The sequence below is a fragment of the Macaca nemestrina genome, chromosome 2, assembly GCF_043159975.1.
Source record: "Macaca nemestrina isolate mMacNem1 chromosome 2, mMacNem.hap1, whole genome shotgun sequence".
Classification (NCBI taxonomy): Eukaryota; Metazoa; Chordata; class Mammalia; order Primates; family Cercopithecidae; genus Macaca; species Macaca nemestrina.
Genome location: NC_092126.1, coordinates 143,416,155 through 143,435,899, shown reverse-complemented (window position 1 = coordinate 143,435,899; position 19,745 = coordinate 143,416,155). Strand labels below are relative to the sequence as shown.

The 19,745-nt window shown below is 41.4% G+C and overlaps 1 protein-coding gene across 1 annotated transcript in view; it reads right to left on the bottom strand.

The window, feature by feature from the left end:
• The window catches only part of LOC105477623 (inositol 1,4,5-trisphosphate receptor type 1), a 356,056-nt gene that overhangs the window by 182,815 nt on the left and 153,496 nt on the right, over positions 1–19,745 (bottom strand). Inside the window, exons 11-17 of the mRNA XM_071092119.1 lie at positions 14,372–14,467; positions 12,677–12,721; positions 8,250–8,404; positions 5,450–5,549; positions 3,956–4,116; positions 2,986–3,127; positions 871–1,029 (exon numbers count right to left, since the gene is read on the bottom strand). Coding sequence (XP_070948220.1) covers positions 871–1,029; positions 2,986–3,127; positions 3,956–4,116; positions 5,450–5,549; positions 8,250–8,404; positions 12,677–12,721; positions 14,372–14,467 — 858 coding nt within the window. The remainder of the gene's footprint in view (positions 1–870; positions 1,030–2,985; positions 3,128–3,955; positions 4,117–5,449; positions 5,550–8,249; positions 8,405–12,676; positions 12,722–14,371; positions 14,468–19,745) is intronic.

Here is a 19,745-nt window from a genome sequence, read left to right as displayed (position 1 = left end):
CAAGGTTATAATAAGCATCATTTTGTATGCCTATGGTACTCCATGTGGCACAAATTTTCTAAACCTCAGCACTACTGACATTTTAGGCAGGATAATTCTTTGTTGTGGGGGGATGTCCTTGGCACTGCTGGGTATTTGAGAGCATCCCTGGCCTCCCCTCACCAGATGCCAGTAGCACCAAGAAGTTGTAAAACTCAAAAGGGTCTCCAGACGTTGCCAAATATTCTTTGGGGGACAAAACTGCTACCCCCAATTAAGAACCAATGATGTAGCAATACAGTTCTCAGCTTTCCTTAGAATCTGAAGGTTGTTTGGAGCCCACAAAGAGGTTAGAACATTTATTTCATAGGAGACTATACATTGTGTGTGTGTACATAAATACACACATACTATGTATAATATGTAAAATATAACTATGTATAAGATATATCTATAAACAATGAATTATAATGTCATAAAACATGAACCAGAAACAAAATAAAGATCATGTTTCTAGAAAGAGATGGAGGATTTTAAAGGTGGCAGGAAGAAAAGACTCCACTATATCTTTAATATAAACATAATGGCATCATCTCACCCCTAAGCCCTAAGGGAATATGCCATTAAAAATTCTATAAATGTAAAACCAACTCCAAAACCAGAAATCTCATAGAAAGCTGTCTGCAGAAGAGAATTCTCCAGTATGTTTCTTAACGATTCGGTAATAATATTATTCCTGGGCTTGTGTTTCCTTCCCAAGAGCAAGCTTAACACTGAACTATTCTCTATCCATTCTATAAATAGATATGTGACACTAAAAACTCATGAGGAAAGTACATAAACTTCAGGGAGGAAACTGACGACCACATCCCATCAATGTTTAATCCAAACCTGGTTCTTCCTGTAGTCTTGCTGCGAGTGTCTCAGCACCCTGTAGCAGAGCCGGCAGATGTGTCTGAAAGGAGCGTGCCGCTGGTCCCCGAGCTCTTCCAGCCGAAGCATTGGGCCATCACCACAGTCTGTGAATGGGGCTTGTAACAACTTGAAGATCTGTTTGTGAAAATGAAGAGCAAAAATGGCAATCACTTAGGGCTTCAAAGCTAACTCTCTGTTTGGAAGTAACGCAAGCTCAAGGGTGGCTGGATTGCATCAGAAAGTTTCTCTATCCAAAGACATCCATAACCTGAACACTGCATTCGGACCATCAGCTGAGATGGGGAACGCAATGAATTAAGTCTACCTGGACTTCACTGGTCCTCATATACCTAACAGCACAGTGTTTAGAGCGAAGTGTTTAAGAACACAGACAATGGAATCAGCAGATTCTAGGTGGAAACACATACCTTTATTACTTCCTAGCAGTACACATCACAAAGTAAACCCCCATTTCCTTACCAGCAAAATGGAAATAATAATGCCTGCATCACAAAGGTGTGGTAAGGATGAAAGTGGATGATAATTTTAAGTTGCACTAGTGCCCAGCACAAGTAATCAATGAAGGCTCCTGCCATGAGTCAGTTATTTTTTGCCTCTCAGGAATTACTACTATACAAATGAGCATGGGCATCAAGCCAGAGGTCTAATTTGAGAATCATCACATGAAACAACAGCTGGATATTTACTCTTGAACTGGAAATTCTTGCTGAAACATGATGGATTGTTAATAAATTCTGTCTATCGTAGACCAACATGAAAAAAATAATCTCAAATCCCATGTTCCATGGGGAACAGTGGGACTTGTAATGGTTTCTCTTTTAGCTTTGGTGGCCAGGAATTCCCATGGCAAGCTTGTGGGCTAACCTCTAGTTGGGTTATAGAACGACATGGTATGCATCTCTGTGCATTTAATCTACTCTGGATTTGTCACTTTACTGCCTGTAATTTGTCTTTATACCAGTTTATTTACATTTACATCCAACAATATCATCTATGTATTTCCTGTCAACCACTACTCATTCTTTATGGAAAGATTTTGTGGTGACTTATAGGGCCCTCTGTAAGAGCCTATATAGGCCTTCTGAGTGTATAGAATATGCCATATCTCTGAAATGTATGAAATAACCTTAAGGTCACATTGCACTTTATATTATTTTTGAGGAAAATAAAGTTGTCAACTGAATGTTTCTTGAGGTTCCTAACAGGTAAACTCTCACATGATTGACATCCCACAAGTATGGTAAAAATCAATTGAACTGAACTATCAAGCCATGAACAGACACTGAAGAACCTTAGATGCATATCACCAAGTGAAATTTGCCCATCTGAAAAGGGTACATACTGTATGATTCCAACCATGTCACATTCTGTAAAGGGAAAACAAAGGAGGCAGTAAAAACACTCATGGCTGTGAAGGGTTAGCAGGAAGGACAGATGAATAGGAGGAGCACAGATGATTTCGGGGCAGTGAAGCTATTCTGTATGATATTATAATGGTGCCTAAATGGCATCATACATTTATCAAAACCCATAGAAAATAAAATGCCAAGAGTGAACCCTAATATAAACTATGGACTTCAGGTGATAACGATGCATCAATGTTGATTCATCAAATTGTCACAAATGTCTCACTGTGATGTAGGATGTCGATAGTGGGGGACGCCAAGTATGTTGGGGAAAAGGAGATATGGGAATTCTCTGGACTTTGTGCACAATCTTGCTGAGAACCTAAAAGTGCTCTAGAAAATAGTCTATTGAAAAATCAATTCATCAAGCCTTTGAGGTATCACCAATATCCCTTTGAGGGAATCACCAATATCCCTCAATGATCCCATTGATTTCTCTTTTTCTTTTCTTTTTTTTTTTTTTGAGACAGATTCTCTCTCTGTCACCCAGGCTGGAGTGCAGTGGTGTGATCTCGGCTCACTGTAACCTCCATCTCCTGGGCTCAAGTGGATCCTCCTGCCTCAGCTTCCCAAAGTGCTGGGATTACAGGCATGAGCTACCACTCCTGGCCATCCCATTGATTTCTCATAAAGCCAAATCCCCAGTATGCCACATCTCACCAACCTGCTTGAGAATATTCTGTTCTCTCATCAGTTTCTGCCGTTCTCTGTTGGGCTTGGAGAAGACAACTTCAAGAACATCTTGACCAGAATTAGTTCCACCAGTGACAAAGTAAACCAAGTCTTCCAGCAGCTTGGTTACAGACCTTAGGAGGAAAGAAGCTATTAGAGACAGATGTGCTCAGTGTTCAGCAGGCTGGAAGCTTTGCCTTGGAAGCCTTCTGGACTAATGAGCCAGTTAAACAGGGGCAGACCCACTCTTTCCAATTTCTTTGAAACTGATAACCAAGGCCAAGTACCACAGAGAGTGAAAGACACAAAAAGAATCATTATCCACAAAAGGATGATCATCTTTATGAAATATCAGACACAAAATTTTATCTCAGAGTAAACTCATTCCCTGACATTTAGTAATGTGGTTCTAGAGACCAACTTAGAGACAGAAAGACAGAGACAGGTCTTTATCACTTTATTATTATTATTATTATTATTTTTGAGATAGAGTCTCACTTTGTCACCCAGGCTGAAGTGTAGTGGTATGATCTTGGCTCGCTATAACCTCCACTTCCTGGGTTCAAGCAATTCTTCTGCCTCAGCTTCCGAGGAGCTGGGATTACAGGCACCCACCACCATGCCTGGCTAATTTTTGTATTTTTAGTAGAGACAGGGTTTTTCACCATGTTAGCCAGGCTGGTCTTGAACTTCTGACCTCAAGTAATCCACCCACCTCAGCCTCCCAAAGTGCTGGGATTACAGGTGTGAGCCACTGCGCCTGATCTTCATAACTTTAGAGAGTCAAAAAATGAATGTAAAAGTACTATTTCTTAAAAGTTACAAATTGAAGCCACCCATAAATGCCAAGGCCTGCTACCCCGTGTTCAGCTGACCAGAGTCACCATTCTCTCCCTCCACCGTGGATGTCAGAAATTCTCAGTGGGGGAGGACGGCTGTGCTGAGCACATGGGAGTGCTCACCTCCTTTCATTCTGGGTGATGGTGCCCTTCTCCAGCTTCCCAGCAATGGAGCCCAGCACCTTGCTGGCATCATTGGCAAAGTCCAGGTCCCGAACTTCAGCAGGAGAAACGGGAACTATGGCAAATGCTTCCTTATCCTCCTTCACAGGAGAGGTGCCAATCTGAAATTCAAGGTGGTCCTTGTGAGATAATCTCTTAGATGGGAAGGGTAAGACTTTAATCAAACACTACATTTACAAGACATTGGCTGATCCCAAGATATTGGAGCTATCTTGCAGTTAAAATGACACAGGAAAAAAATCTGGAAGGATGTACTCCAAATGGTTAACAGATCTTATCTCCAGAAATTGGTATTATGGGGACCAGTGAGGCAGAAAAGGGGCACTACTATCATTTTTAACTTCATTTGTTACAGGGAGCATGTCAGATTCTCATATTTAAAGAAGATGTTTGTGGCCGGGCACGGTGGCTAAAGCCTGTAATCCCAGCACTTTGGGAGGCCGAGATGGGTGGATCACGAGGTCAGGAGATCGAGACCATCCTGGCTAACACGGTGAAACCCCGTCTCTGCTAAGAAATACAAAAAACTAGCCGGGCGAGGTGGTGGGCGCCTGTAGTCCCAGCTACTTGGTAGGCTGAGGCCAGAGAATGGCGTGAACCCGGGAGGCGGAGCTTGCAGTGAGCTGAGATCCGGCCACTGCACTCCAGCCTGGGCTACAGAGTGAGACTCCGTCTCAAAAAAAAAAAAAAAAAAAAAAAAAAAAAAAAAGAAGATGTTTGTAAATACATAGAGAAAAAGCAAATATGGAAAATGGTAATTAATGACTCTAAGTGAGGAGCATTATAAGGATAGACACTGCACCATTATTTCAACTTTTCTATAAATCTAAAAATGTTCAGTAAAGAAGTAAAAAATTCCAATAACCTTCCCCAATGCCACAACAAAATAAAAGTTATATGAGAGCGTCCTTCCATTTTTTAAAAGAAAAGCCCCATGTATATGTATTTATACTCTATGAGCCGGGAGACAGGGGAAAGGAGAAGTAGGGAGAGAAAGTAAAGGGGCTGAGAGAACATTCATGAAATAAAAGTGTATATTGAAATACAGAGAGGAATAAATAATAGAGATTGGGGAATCAGAATCAACTAGAGAATCAACTAGATACTTGATGTACCTCATGATACAAGAAAACATTCCCCAGCCCAAATTATCCTTTAGTCATGAAATGTGGTTGAAATCCAGATAATTGCTCAACCATTAGGGCAGAAGCCACGGAATAAAATTAAAAAGTTCTAGTTATTTCAAAAGCCCTAGGTTTGCTCCACTCAGGTCTCTTGGAGAGTATTCTTTCGTCACATTCAAGTTCGGCCATGACCACACTCTCGCCAAAGCAACAAAACTCCACAGCTCCATACTCCCTAATGTGTCCTCAAAGAAGCCCTTTCATTAGGAAACACAAGACCAAAAAGAGACAGGCAAGTCCCAGGACTTACTTTTAGCATCACGGGCTTTTCTTCTTCCTTGTCAATAGGAATATTTGTGCTGTGAACCCAGGTATTAGTACATAGGTGTCTGAGCCGAACATAAGAGTTCCTAACAGCAAAAAAAGGAGGGTTTTAGGAAAATAAATATTGAGGTTTACTCTATAGCCCCTAGTCTAGAATATAATCTATCAAAATATAAATAGGAAAGTGGTTTCCCACTGCATACACTGGGCAATACACACAAAGGGACAAATGGTTCCGGTCCAAGCCACATTCTGATGCATTTACAATAGAAAAGCATTCATAATGACTCCAAAATTACTGTTATGTGCTATACTTCTAAATATAAGATCATACTCCACGAATGAGTGTCTCAGCATAAACAGAGCGTGAGACAGCAACAGGAAGTACTTACGGGGTATATATTAGTGCTTATAACAAGAAATAATAATACAGCAATGATTGAAATTTTCATATGGATCAGTGAAACAATAAACTATATCATAAAATTTCTGGAAAAAAATGAGTATTTACTAATCTTGCGGTAGGGAAAGCCCTTTGAATCATGTGACAAAATGTAAGATTCCTAAATTTTAAAAGTAAAAGATGAATAACTCTCATGACATAGTTTAAATTTTATATCATCTATATAGAAAAAAAAAAGAACCATCATAAATCAAGTTGAAAAAATATCACCAGAGCCTGGGAAAATAAAAGAGTAGCGCATTGCATTAAAAGGTTATTACTCTACACACAAAGGGCTGTTACAAATCGATAAGAAAAATATGAATATTGGAAGTGACAATGGGAGAAGGACACAAAGTGGTAATTTAATAATGAAATACAAACGACCAAGAAGCATGGAAGCATAGATTCAACCTCCTTAGTATATGAGTTACACAGGGTAAAACAGTATCATTTTATTGTATCATATTCCAAAGATCTTAAAGACTGATAAAACCCAGCATCAATAAGACCTTAGGGAAGTAAGTCCTATGTATTGTTGGTGAGAGTGTAATCAAGTAAAACTCTGAAAAGAAGTCTAGAACCTTGTAGAACACATAAAATATATCTATCCTTTCATCTACCAGTCCTATTTTCAGGTATTTTTCCTTCAGTGGTGATAGTACAGGTACAAATGAGGCAAACAGATGTTCAACAAAGCATCATGTATAATAATAAAAACTGTAAACAATCTGATATTTCAATAAGGGACTTGTTAATAGAATACAATTCTATTATATTCTATTGTTACAATGTAATATTAACATATTACATATTAATAATTATATTAATATATTGTATTAATACAGTATAACAGAACAGTCCAAATATGAACCAGTTAATACTAACTAGTTGATACTATAGTTATTTAAAGATGATTACAATTGACTACATCAGTTCTGTTTTTTTTTTTTTTTTTCTTTGGAGACAGGGTCTTACTCTGTTGCCCAAGCTGGAGTGCAGTGGCACAATTTGGGCTCACTGCAACCTCTGCCTCCAGGTTTAGGTGATACTCCCACCTCAGCCTTCCAAGTAGCTGGGACTACAGGTGTGTGCCATCATGCCTGGCTAATGTTTTGCATTTTTTGTAGAGTCGGGGTTTCATCATATTATCTAGCTGGTCTCAAACACCTGGACTCAATCAAGTGATCTACCTGCTTCGGTCTCCCAAAGTGCTGGGATTACAGGTGTGAGCCACTGTGCCAGGCCTGATTACAACAATTATTTAAAACGACAATTGATATTCATTTGTTTGGAGATATGTATAAAACATAGTATTCAGTTAAAAAATGTTTAAAATAGCTTATGATCCCATCTATAATAAATGATACAGTCATCTCTGTCTGACCAGAGACTTGTCTAAAACTACATAAACCAAAATGTTACCAGTAGCTACCTCTGAATGGTTGAAACACAACTAATACTTCACAAGGGGCCATACGTGTAATCCATAAACAACACTGACATTTCCATTAACCAACATCGTATTGAAGAGTCAGAATTGCCCAGACAACCCTATCTGTCTTAAACATTTAAGATTTTGGGTTCTGCTATGGGACCACTGACTTATGATATGTTGCTTAAACTCTCTGAGCCTCAGTTTCTTCATCTACAAGAAAGAGTGACAGCATTACCTATCTCTCACTGGATTTTTTGAGAAAGATTAAATTATTTAACACAAGTGGAGTACTTAGTTTGTGCCTAGCATGCAGTCAGCGCTCAATAAGTATCATCCATTATTATTAATATTGTTGATTCTGTTAAGAGTAAGCTTTCCCCCCCATTTATAGTCTAGTTATTTCCCCTCAAAAAATGCATTCTTAAGCAACAAAACTAAAAGTTAAATTTTAAAAAATAACAAGATTTCTGATCTAACGTCTCAATACTTGTTAATAAAATTACTATGCACACAGTGAACTTTAGGTATTTTATCTTCTAGAATCTTTCTTTTCAATGGTTTATTCTATTTCCATTCAATTTCCTAGTTTCCTCTACTCCTTTCCTTTTTCCCCAAACCAAAGGCTCTCCCAAGGTTTGGGGAAGGAGGAAGGGAGTAGAGGGAACTAGGAAAATTGAGCTACTTGGGCTTAAGGTTTGGCTTGTTTACCTAAATATAGCACTTCTCATTCAACTACTGAGAACTTACCAGTGGTGAGTCATTAAAAAAATTAGTTGCCATACCTTTCATCAAATCCTTTATAAAAATCTAAAAGAAAAGGCAGTAACGATTTGGATCCCAAGAAACCTGGTCAGGCCACCCATACAAGACCTGATTCTTTGGGGATAAGCAATTTTAAAATCATACCTTGGGACAAGGCTGTCGCCTCCACGGAGAGTGGTGGGGTCTAACTCAAAAATGGAGGAGATGTCATTGCCTTCGGGCACAGAGACCAGGGAGTACACCATCTTTTCTTGGGCATTCCGCAACCTACTTCGAGAGGCATCCTGATCAGGGTCTACCTGAGGAGGTAAAGTCATCAAATCAAGAACTGTGCATGCCAAACCCTTCACTCTCTACAATTATTCCACAATCCACAGGAACGGAGAAGAAAGGATCGTGAACGTCAGCAGTTGGCAGCAAAAGGACCACAGTTACAGAGCAGTCCTAAAAGATGACAACTGGCCATGCAGCCAAGGATATTTACACTCTACCTCTTTGTGTTGCAATAAAAATGTTCTGGCTGGGCATAGTGGCTCACGCCTGTAATGCCAGCACTTGGGGAGGCCAAGGCAGGTGGATCATAAGGTCAGGAGTTCAAGACCAGCCTGGCCAAGATAATGAAACCCCATCTCTACTAAAGATACAAAAAATTAGCCCAGGCTGGGTGCAGTGGCTCAAGCCTATAATCCCAGCACTTTGGGAGGCCAAGGCAGAAGGATCACCTCAGTTCAGGAGTTCAAGACCAGCCTGACCAACATGGTGAAACCCCATCTATACTAAAAATGCAAAAATTAGTTGGGCGTGGTGGCAGGCACCTATAATCCCAGCTACTTGGGAAGTTGAAACAGAAGAACCGCTTGAACTTGGGCAGCAGAGGTTGCAGTGAGCTGAGATCGCACCACTGCACTCCAGCCTAGACGACAGAGTGAGACTGCCTTTAAAAAAAAAAAAAAAAAAAAGTTTCAACAATGTGGAGTTACACTAATAGATGACCATGGAAGGAGTGCTCTAGCTGATTTAAAAAAAGAAAAAAACTCGACACAGGTACACCCATCCGCAGGAGCTCAGGGAGAGGGCATTTTCAGGAAACTCATCCTGCAGATTTGATTATCGGTAGCTGTATTCATCTACAGTGACAATTGTCTACTGACAATATGATACAGTGACTTCCCAGGAGAAAAACTAAAACAAAATAAACCTGAATCCAAGTGTTCGTAAGCAGCAACCCCAATGCAGCCAAAAGAAATATTTGAGAAGTCAGCGTAGCCCTGAAAAAGATGTCCATCATTAATTGAGAGGGCTGCTGATGACAGGTCTGGGAAGACGGGCCTCTGCTGCGACATCAGGGATTTGCCTGGGAGCGAAGAAAATCTCTGACAGCGAAGGCTGAGGAACGATGATGAAAACTTTCCCGAGAAACTAGAAAGGCACATTCTAGGCTCGAAAGCCCATCTGCCTACAGAGATTCAAGGAGGGGGCTTAAGACATGGAGCCTGCTCAGAAGGGCTTGGCCAGCTCGCTCTCAGCCCGGCAACTGTACATTGGGTGATTTTCCATGTCTAACATCCTTGCAGGATGACATCATCCACCTGCATCTACTGAGGAAGCACATTTTCTTTGTCACTACAGCCTGCTTTTCTTAGGCTGAAGCTCTGCCTCCTTTCCAGACAGGGAGGAAGAAGACTTCACCAGAAAGACAAAGGAATCAAAAAACGGAAATCAAATCAAAGGCAAAGGAGAGAGAATCTAACTTCACGGGGCCTGAAATGCAGGAGCGCAGGGCGACAGCCTGTCAGTTCAGCCGCGACTCCCAACCTCTATGTGTGTTTTTTTAAAAAAGGTTCTTTCAATACCCAAAACCTGTATCTCTTCTGTCTCACGCTTTCTCCTCTAATCACTCGTCCCTTTACTTGAACAAATCCCAGACCCTTTATTCTATCTACGCTAAAGGAAGAATCACCTGGAGAGCGACAGAACACTTCTAAAACCTCAGTTTAGGAGCAAGAACTTTGAGTAACATTTGTTCTCTCCTAACCACCTGGCAAAGCACTCCACATGCCACTTTCAAAATAAACTCTGACCCGGTTATGGTTTGAGACACAGAGCTCAGCTACAGGCTGGCAGTTAAGTTTCAGAGACCTGTGGGAGTCAAGAGGAAAATCACAATTGCATTACGTCCACTGTGTCTGGAAACGCGACTGAGAGGCAGCGTCCTGACATCCTTTCAGTGTGCAGTCGGTGCCTGCCACCTAGTGGGAAGAAAGGCACATGTGCAAAAGCCTGGCAGAGGAGCAGGAGCCTCGGGTGGTCCTTTTTCTCCCTCTGGCGCCAGGCAGCAAATGTCTTCAGGGTCCTGAATTTAGAAGGACGAGCACCACAAAGCCAAGTGAGGTCCCAGGCAAAAACCACAGGCACTGAAGCTGTTCTTAGGGAAACCAACCAACGACCAGCATATAGAATGAGGCGCCTCCTCTCCCAAACTCAAACAACTCAAGGTTTTCCACCAAAGTTTCCAAACCAAGAAGAGTATGAGGGGGGTGGGGTCCTCCTAGTACTAACACCTTGCCACAGAGGCAGATCTGTGCTGTTGGCCGTGTGGGTGTAGGGTAAGATCCCCTCTCCACACACCCCTCCTCCACACGCAGCCCATCCCCAATCAACATCGAAGTAGCCAGAGTGATGCAGTCTAGATCTGCACCCAAGGCTGCTGGCACATCCGCCTCTCTGATACCAAGAAGCACAAAAACGTCAAAAGACCACTGAACTCTGAGGGAGCCTCAGATGCAGGATGAGTCAGGACCACTCTCAATGGCTGCTTCCTCCTCCGTACCAGGAAGATCCTGAAACCCGCCCTAACTCCTTTTATACGCTGCTGTGCAGCCCAGACAACCTGGTGGATGCAAAGGCACTAAAAATGCTAACGATCTTGGAGAAGTTGAAAAATGCCACTTGTACAGATGAAGGAATTGAGGCTCAGAGAGGGAAAGTAACTTGTCCAAGGTCACACAGCTCATAAATGGTACATCTGGTATTTAAACTGTGCTCTTCCTCCTGCACAGTAAATGCCAGTCTTCCCTCCCATACCAGGAGGCCAGGAGAGCAGCCCTCTACCCGTCAGAGCACAAAGTTCACTTGGACATCAGTGCTCACTGAAAGGAGCTGCAGCTTGCCTAATCTCAGAGGTAAGACTTCCTCTGTGTCACCACAGACGGCAGCATGGAGACCACCGGATGTCAGCCACACAGAGGCAGCTCCTTCTCTGGAAATAAAGAAGGTGCAAGGACAAGAACCGTCCTCTGAAACACGATGTCCCTGCCAGTCTAAGTGTTCAAACAGTAACTACATGAACATGGTGCAGAGAAGTTTTGCCACAGAGTTCCTCATGCACTGACAGAGAGTTAAACTAGGTCAGGGTTTTCCAAGCCGTATTAACTGTGGAAGCAAAGCTTTCAAAATGGACTCTAGAAATAGGGGTGACCAGGATGAAAAGAAGGAAGGTGAGCCTCGGGTACCCCAGTAGGGAGCAAAAAGGGGAGGAGAGGCTCCCCAGCAAGGCCACAAACCCACAGCAGGAAGGTCTCAGCTAGAGTGTCTTTCAAAGCCAACATTTCACTGACACATAACTAGAAGGATAACCATGACAGCAGAATTCACAACTCTTTCCAAGGACAATTACAATTTGAATTCCCTTCACCCAGTTCCCTTCATTAATGTGACTTAAGAAAATCCCTCTATTTTTTTTTTTTTTTTCAAAATCTTGCCAAAGAAAGAAAGAAATACCCTCAATATCACCTTCCAGACCCACTGAGATCATCATGAGACACACGTCAAATCCAGGAGCAACTGTTTTTCCTTAATCCTAGACCAGAATCAAGCACTCCACAAGAAAACTGTCTTACTTACACCCATCATTTCCATGTAACACAACCACTGCCTTCTTCAACCCATAAATGTGGACACCTGAAGTCCAAAGTGTCTACATATCAGCATTACTTGGCAATAAGGTCTCCAGAGAAAGATACATTTTGCACTTAAAATTCTAAACCATATTATACACTAAAGCCTATTTCTGACCTTGCAGAAATCAAGGACTGATTAGCTGAGTATCTAATCACACGCCAGCTGCACCACGCCTCATGTGTTACCGCCATAGCCTCGGTAACACTATCTACCTCACATACTTATTCCCTGAAAAAGCTGTGTGAGTCATAGATTAAGGTCAATACCAGTAAGACAATTGGTTTTAAAAGTCCATCTTCTATATGGGGCATCACTGTCTCCAACTCTAGGAGTCTTCCAAGTGATACCATGAACTTCTCCAACTTAGAAATGGAGACTCTGTTACTACACACAGAAATACCATCATGAACAACAGTTCCTGGACTAATCAAGACACAAAGGACTACGGTCCCTCTCAAGGGAAGCACAGAACATGATCGTGTTTTAAGGGCGCCTAAGGTTTCTCCTTCCCCAGCACTCAGTGACCGCAGTGACAGTTTCTTAAATGGAGCTCCAGATCATTTGGCCGCACCCTACCAGATGAAGACAAGAAAGCTCTTGTCCATACTTACTGAGGGCTGAAACTCCAGGCATTCTTCCTCAAAGTCAGGGTCTACCTGATGAAAAAGAATCATTAGGAAATTAAAACATCCATTGCTTTCTTAAGGACTGGGCCCCACTTGCAGGAGACTTCAAAGCCTGCAAACATCCTTGAGCAGCTAAGAACTTGTCCATTCCCTCTGTTCACAAAACCAGCATGCCACAACAATGACACAGGTCACACGGGTACAGCACACATGGAACATCTACCAGTCACCAAGAGATGGCTCTCAAGTATAGACAGAGGAAGACAATGAATTCACTGGCAAAGCAATAGTTAAAAGCCTGAGATGGATAAAAGATCAATACACAGTCACTGATAATCCTGCTTATTTTTAGTTAAAAATAAAAAATTTAGGCCTCCAGCAAGAGCTACATTAGCCTCAAAACATAGCAGATAATGCCACCACCGCTAGTCTTCAGGAAACCACATAGATCATCTCTCACAGCTGATTAGCTGGGCCTGTAATTCCCTATGGCTTTATCTTAAGTTTGAACTTAGACTTTTTGATCTTCAGTTCTTACATATATCAAAATCACCACTTCATGTATTAGGCACCGTAGGGGGCTGAGCACACTTAGAGCCAGCCTTCCTCGGGTTAGGCACAGGAGCAGTGCTGACACCCACCATCACCTTGGAAATCTCTCAGCGGTCTCATGGGTGGTCCCAGATAACAGTAGGGGTCTTTTGATGCATGACTAGAATCTGATAGAAATATGCATCGTACATCTCCCAGCAGATTGGAGTAAAACTCAACATCTGTCACACAGTAGGATGGCTCCTTCATGTGATACAAAAATTAAAAGGTAAATTCCTCCTGTCCTTCAGCACTGAGTCTTTCGTCTCCTCAAAAACTCTTCACAGACTTTTTTTTTTTTTTTTTTTTGAGACACAGTCTTGTTCTGTTACCCAAGCTGGAGTGCAGTGGTGCGATCTCGGGTCACTGCAACCTCCACCTCCGAAGTTCAAGCGATTCTCCCACTTCAGCCTCCCAAGTAGCTGGGACTACAGGTGTGCACCACCACACCTGGCTAATTTTTGTAGAGACGGGGTTTCACCATTTTGGCCACGCTGATATTGAACTCCTCAGCCTCCCAAAGTGTTGGGATTATAGGTGTGAGCCACTGTGCCTGGCCCCTTCACAGACACTTAAGGTAAAGTTAATTTCTGTGATGTTTTGACATTCCTACAAGTAAAAGACAAGCCACTGTCTATTCCACTAATGCTGTTTTTCTTTATAAGATTATTGTAAGTAATTATAAGATCATCCACTTCTTTATATGTCTTAGTGCTTCTGGTTCTACATACCATGTTTCCGCTGCAGCCTCAGTCGCTCATGCTAGGTGTGGGGCTGGTAGACAAGACGTGGGAAGGGTAGCATATAAGAGCAAAACGGAAGATAATACTGAAAACCTAGATTGGCATTATCTTCTAACTTACTTTCTCCCCACATCTTGATCAGCACCCCTGTCACCTACTAAAATGTGGTAATCATTTTTGACTCTTCTAGGGAAATGAGGCAGAAAGAAACAGAAAAACAGAAGGAAAAGCAAAGTGACTGAGTGCATTTCCCTAAGCCTTTTACTACACGATGGCTACAGCGGAATGAGAAAAGGTGATGAGATGCGTCAGCCTTGAAAGAGAAAACCACAGGGCTGCTGCTTACCTCTGCTGCCAAGTAATGCCCCGTGGCCAGGTGCTTGAAGCGGAAAAGGCTGTTCCAATACCCTGCTCCGCCCCGACACGGGTCATGCTGGACCACCTGCAAGAATGATCAACAGGAGTCAATGAAAAGTCTACCTACACTAGGAAGACATTAAATTGCAGGCATCACAAGTCATAGTTCAGGAGTGGTATTTATAAGCTAGAAAAAAAAAAAATCAGCATTTTCAACAAACCCATTGCCAGCGTCACACGTAACATCCAAACTCGAAAGTAAGCAATGTCTCTCCAAAGAAGGCATCGAGTCTCCTAGTTAACATACAATGGTTGGAATAAAAACTTCAATGGTTTTCGGGTTATTTGCCTTAGCCATAATGAAGTAGCAGATTCTGAAATGTTTCTACAAAAAGCACAGCCAATAAAAAGGGCTTTCATGGAGAACTGTTAAAGCCATCCGCACATGTACTTATGCACGCAGGCCTCTGCTCTGAAATGTGAAACTCAGTGCCTGGGCCAACGCATCAGAAAAATAAATGTCACATCAGCTTCTGGCCATGACAGAGTTAACCAGCACTGGTAGTTGGTGCCATAAACAATCAGACACTGCAGAGAATAGATGAAATTGCCATAGACAACTAGAAAACTGGATAAAATATCCCAAACAACTGTGTTCACACATTGGACAACTGGTGGTGAACAATGGTGATCTCTGAGAATAGGGAAACAAACGAGGCCAGCTCGGCTATTGCTCTGATTTTCTACCCAGGGGTCCTCTCTGGATGGCAGCATGAGGAGGAAGAATCCAAGCTGAGGGCACTAAGCTCATGGAGTTAAGGAGACAGATCAAAGTTGAGGGAGACTGAGGCAGCTAGAATTTGTGGGGATGGAGTACTAATGCATACAGAACTACACACAGAAAAAGCTCTGGAACTCTGCATAGGAGCCTCCCTTGAGTTTCTGGCTGAACATCAGACTGCATATGCATAAGGCAAGACCCTCCGAAGCCAAATGAAGAAAAACAAGGAGTCTGAACGCTGAACTTTCCCAGAGCTCACCCAGGGCTGGGAGGAGTCCTGATTCTGAAAAGCCAAAGCAGAGAGATCACGTGGAACACCCTGCGCATTAGTACACACATCAAAGGGGTCCCATCTTGGAAGGGGAGCTAAACTAGCCCCAAAATTAACTCTACACAACACCTGGCTGAATAAAGCTTGAAAATAAGCCTTCAAAGGAGCAAAGGGATCCTACAGGTCACTTTAGTGTATAACAGAAGAAAATTCAGTACTCTTTAAAGGAACAACAGACTCCACATACTCAACAAACTTGTATTACAATGCTCAGTAAATAAAGGACTAGACAAAGAATCAGAAAAATGTGAACCATGAACTCAGGACCTGTCAGACAGTATCAAATGACCCAGCACGTCTGTGGGGGTTGGTCAGGCAGCAGGGTAAACACACAGACACAGACAGACACAAACATACACACACACACACACACAAAGGCATATCATAATCAGATTAACATAAACCAGAAATAAAAAAGAAAAATCTTTGCAGCAGCCGAGGTAGGGGGAGGATGCAAGGCAGAGACATTATATACAAGGAACACATTTTTTTACCCATCAAATAATCACAAACAATGCAAGCCAAAAGACAATGGATCAAAATCTTTAAAGAAAGTAAAAAAACTGTCTACCTAGAATTCTATACACAAAAAAAGTCCTCCAAAATGAAGACCACATGGAGAAAATGGGACTCTGACACACTGCTGGTGAGAATATAAAATGGTGCAGCCATTCACTGTGGAAGGCAGTCTGGCAGTTCCTCAAAAGGTCAAAAATAGAATTACTACGTGACCCAGAATTCCACTCCCAAGAGCCTTGAGAACATACATCCACATAAAAAGTTGTATATCAATGTTCATAGCAGCGTTATGGAGGAGCCAAAATGTGAAAACAATCCAAATGCTATTAAATGATAAATGGGTAAATAAAATATGGCACATCTATACAATGGAATATTATTTGGCAATAAAAAGAAATGAAGTACTGATACATGTGGCACTATGAATACACTTTGAACATGTTATCTGGTGTGGTCTCAATGTGTGTGTCCTGTCATCATTCATAGGTTGAAACCTACCCCCTAAGGTTATAGTATTAGAAGATCGTTTACATTATACTTCACCTTTGGGAGGTGATCAGGTCATGAGGCCGAGCCTTTATGAATAAAAACAGTGCCCTTATACAACAGACCCCAGAAAGTCCCCTCTCTTTCTGCCGTGTGAGGACACAGCAGATGAACCAGGAAGAGTGCCCTCACCGGACACTGAATCTGCCAGTGCCTTGATCTTAGATTCCCAGCCTCCAGAACTATAAGAAATACATTTCTGATATTTATAAGCAACCCAGTTTATGATATTTTATAATAGCAGCCCGAATTGGACTAAGACATCATCCTAGGTGAAAGAAGTCAGATATGAAGGACCACATATGGTAGGATTCTGTTTATATGAAACATTCAGCACTGGCAAATCTATAGAGATAGGAAGTAGATTAGCTACCAAGGGCAGGAGAATGGGGGATATTTAAGGGGAAATAGGGAGTGACTGCTAATGAGCATAATATTTATTTGGGGATGATGAATAAGCTACAGACATATAATGTAAACCCTGGCTCATTACTACAAATATACAATACACGATGTTGTCTTCTCTCTTTTATTTTGAGGGGCACTTGACTTGCCAGAAGTCATTTTAAAAAATGAGAGAAAAAAATATTCAATGTCTCCCTAAGCAATTCAGGAGAACAAGGTGAAAAATTGCTTATAAAATGGTATCAACCATGCAAAAATATCCTGTTCATAGAAAAACAGCTCAATAGAAGTAGGCACATTAAATTAGTGAAACAACACTTCACTTCTGCCCTTGTTTTCTTGATTTTCTATATTTCCTTAGTTTGCATTATTACTTTAAATTAACTCTGAAAGATGAGAAAGTCTCCTTTTTTTTTTTTGTACCAATATCCAAATCACACATGAGAAGTGGTTTTGAGAGACTGTTCTGAATGTAAAAAACTCTGTGGTTGGGACCATGGGGGCATCAATCTTCAATGATAAAGTTCAAGACCAAATTCTGGCTCTCAAGCAGTTTTGTTTTTTGCAGGTTTTTCTTTGGCAAACAAAAAGTTTTATTTCAGAAACTGAGTTCACCACTTATAAATACACCAAAACATAGTCAATGCAAATTTAGATTAAGCATATGTACAATATTTTAACAAAACAACTTTTCTTTTCTGAGACAGGGTCTCGCTCTGTCACCCAGGCTGGAGAGCAGTGGTGCAATCTTGGCTCACTGCAACCTCCGCCTCCCAGGTTCAAGTGATTCTTGTGCTTCTGCCTCCCAAGTAGCTGCGAGTATAGACGTGTGTCATCACGCCTGGCTAATTTTCATATTTTTAGTAGAGACAGGGTTTCGTCATGTTGACCAGGCTGGCCTTGAATTCCTGACCGTCAGTGAACCTCCCACTTTGGCCTCCCAAAGTGCTGGTATTACAGGCATGCGCCACCACACCTGGCCAAAACAACTTTTCTAAAAGGTCATAGGCAAATGAGTGATCTATCTCACCTAGAGTATTTAAATAGTTTAAAATGAGAAAATGAGCCTTTTTTTAGATATTAAAGCAAAAACTCTGAAGACATAATTGTTAAAAGAATCTGACAACTGATATTTCATTCTGATGTCTCTCAAGGAGTTTATAATCTAGTAGGATTGACAGGTCCCTATGTAGACACATACAGTAACTAAAGGGCAAATGCAGGTAGAGAAGAGGAAGAAAGGGGAAAATGGATAGAGGGTGGGAATTAACAAAAACTTTATATAGATTCCTTTTTATCATAACTGTGGAAACTTTTCTATACAATGCCCAAGATGAAGCTGATTTTTTTTCTTTTTTTTGAGATGGAGTTTCGCTCTTGTTGACCAGGCTGGAGTGCAATGATGCAATCTTAGCTCACTGCAACCTCCGCCTCCCAGATTCAAGTGATTCTCCTGCCTCAGCCTCATAAGTAGCTGGGATTACAGGCATGCACCATCATGCTCGTCTAATTTGGTATTTTTTAGTAGAGACAGGGTTTCTCTATGTTGGTCAGGCTAGTCTCGAACTCCCGACCTCAGGTGATCAACCTGCCTCAGCCTCCCAAAGTGCTGGGATTACAGGCCTGAGCCACCATGTCCGGCTGAACTTGATTCTTACAATATCCATGTTAAAAGAGTGGTAAGACAATTTTTTAAATGGGCAAAATATCTGAACAAACATTTCACCAGAGAAGCTACACAGAGGGCAAATAAGCACATGAGAAAAATGCTCAACATCGTTAACCAAACCCACAATGAAATTTCACTACACACCTACTAAATCAAACGGGGGATGCAAATTCAACCCACATTGCAATTTCACTATGTACCTCCTAGAATGACTAACACTGAAAAGACTGACCATATCAGGCATTGGTAAGGATGTGGAAGAACTAGAACTCGCACACATGACTTGTGGGAATGTAAAATGGTCCAACCACTTTGGAGAACAGTTTAGCAATTTCTTATGAAGTTGAATATATACCATACCATACCATACCATACCATACAACGGCTATCATATGATCCAGCCAATCCACTGCTAGGTATTTAATCAAGAGAAATGAAGGAAAGTTACATCCATACAGAAACTTGTACACAAATATCCCTAGAAGCTTTATTTGAAATAGCCAGAAATTGGGAACAACTCAAATGTTCATCAACAGGTGAACAGATTAACAAATTGTGGTGTATCCATATGATGGACTATTATGCAGCAATATAAAGGAACAAATTAATCTGATACATACAACAATATATATGAATCTCAAAATAATTATACTGAGTAAAAAAAAAACAGAACATAAAGACTGTATACCGTATGACTTCATTTATAAGAAGTTCAAGAAGAGGCAATACTAATTTATGGAGATAGAAGTCTCCAGGAGGAAAAAGGAAACACTGCCGGGAAAGAGAGGCTCAAGGGACCTTTTGGGTGCGGCTATCGTTCTATTTCTTGTTCTAGGTGCTGGTTACATGGCTGAATGTATACGTAAAAATTCACTGAGTTGTATACTCTTGACTTGCGCACTTTACTGTACATAGGCTAGTCCTCAATAGCAACATGAAACAATTGAAGCTAGGGAGGAGGAAAAGAGAAGGCAAGCAGAGACAGAAAAATGTATCTATTCAAATTCAAAATTTAAACTAGAATTCTAATTCATGCTGCAATTACACAGAAAGGAAGGCTTGAGGTGACAAAAGAGCTCCATGTTAGTTGAAGCTCTCATTGCCTCTTTCAC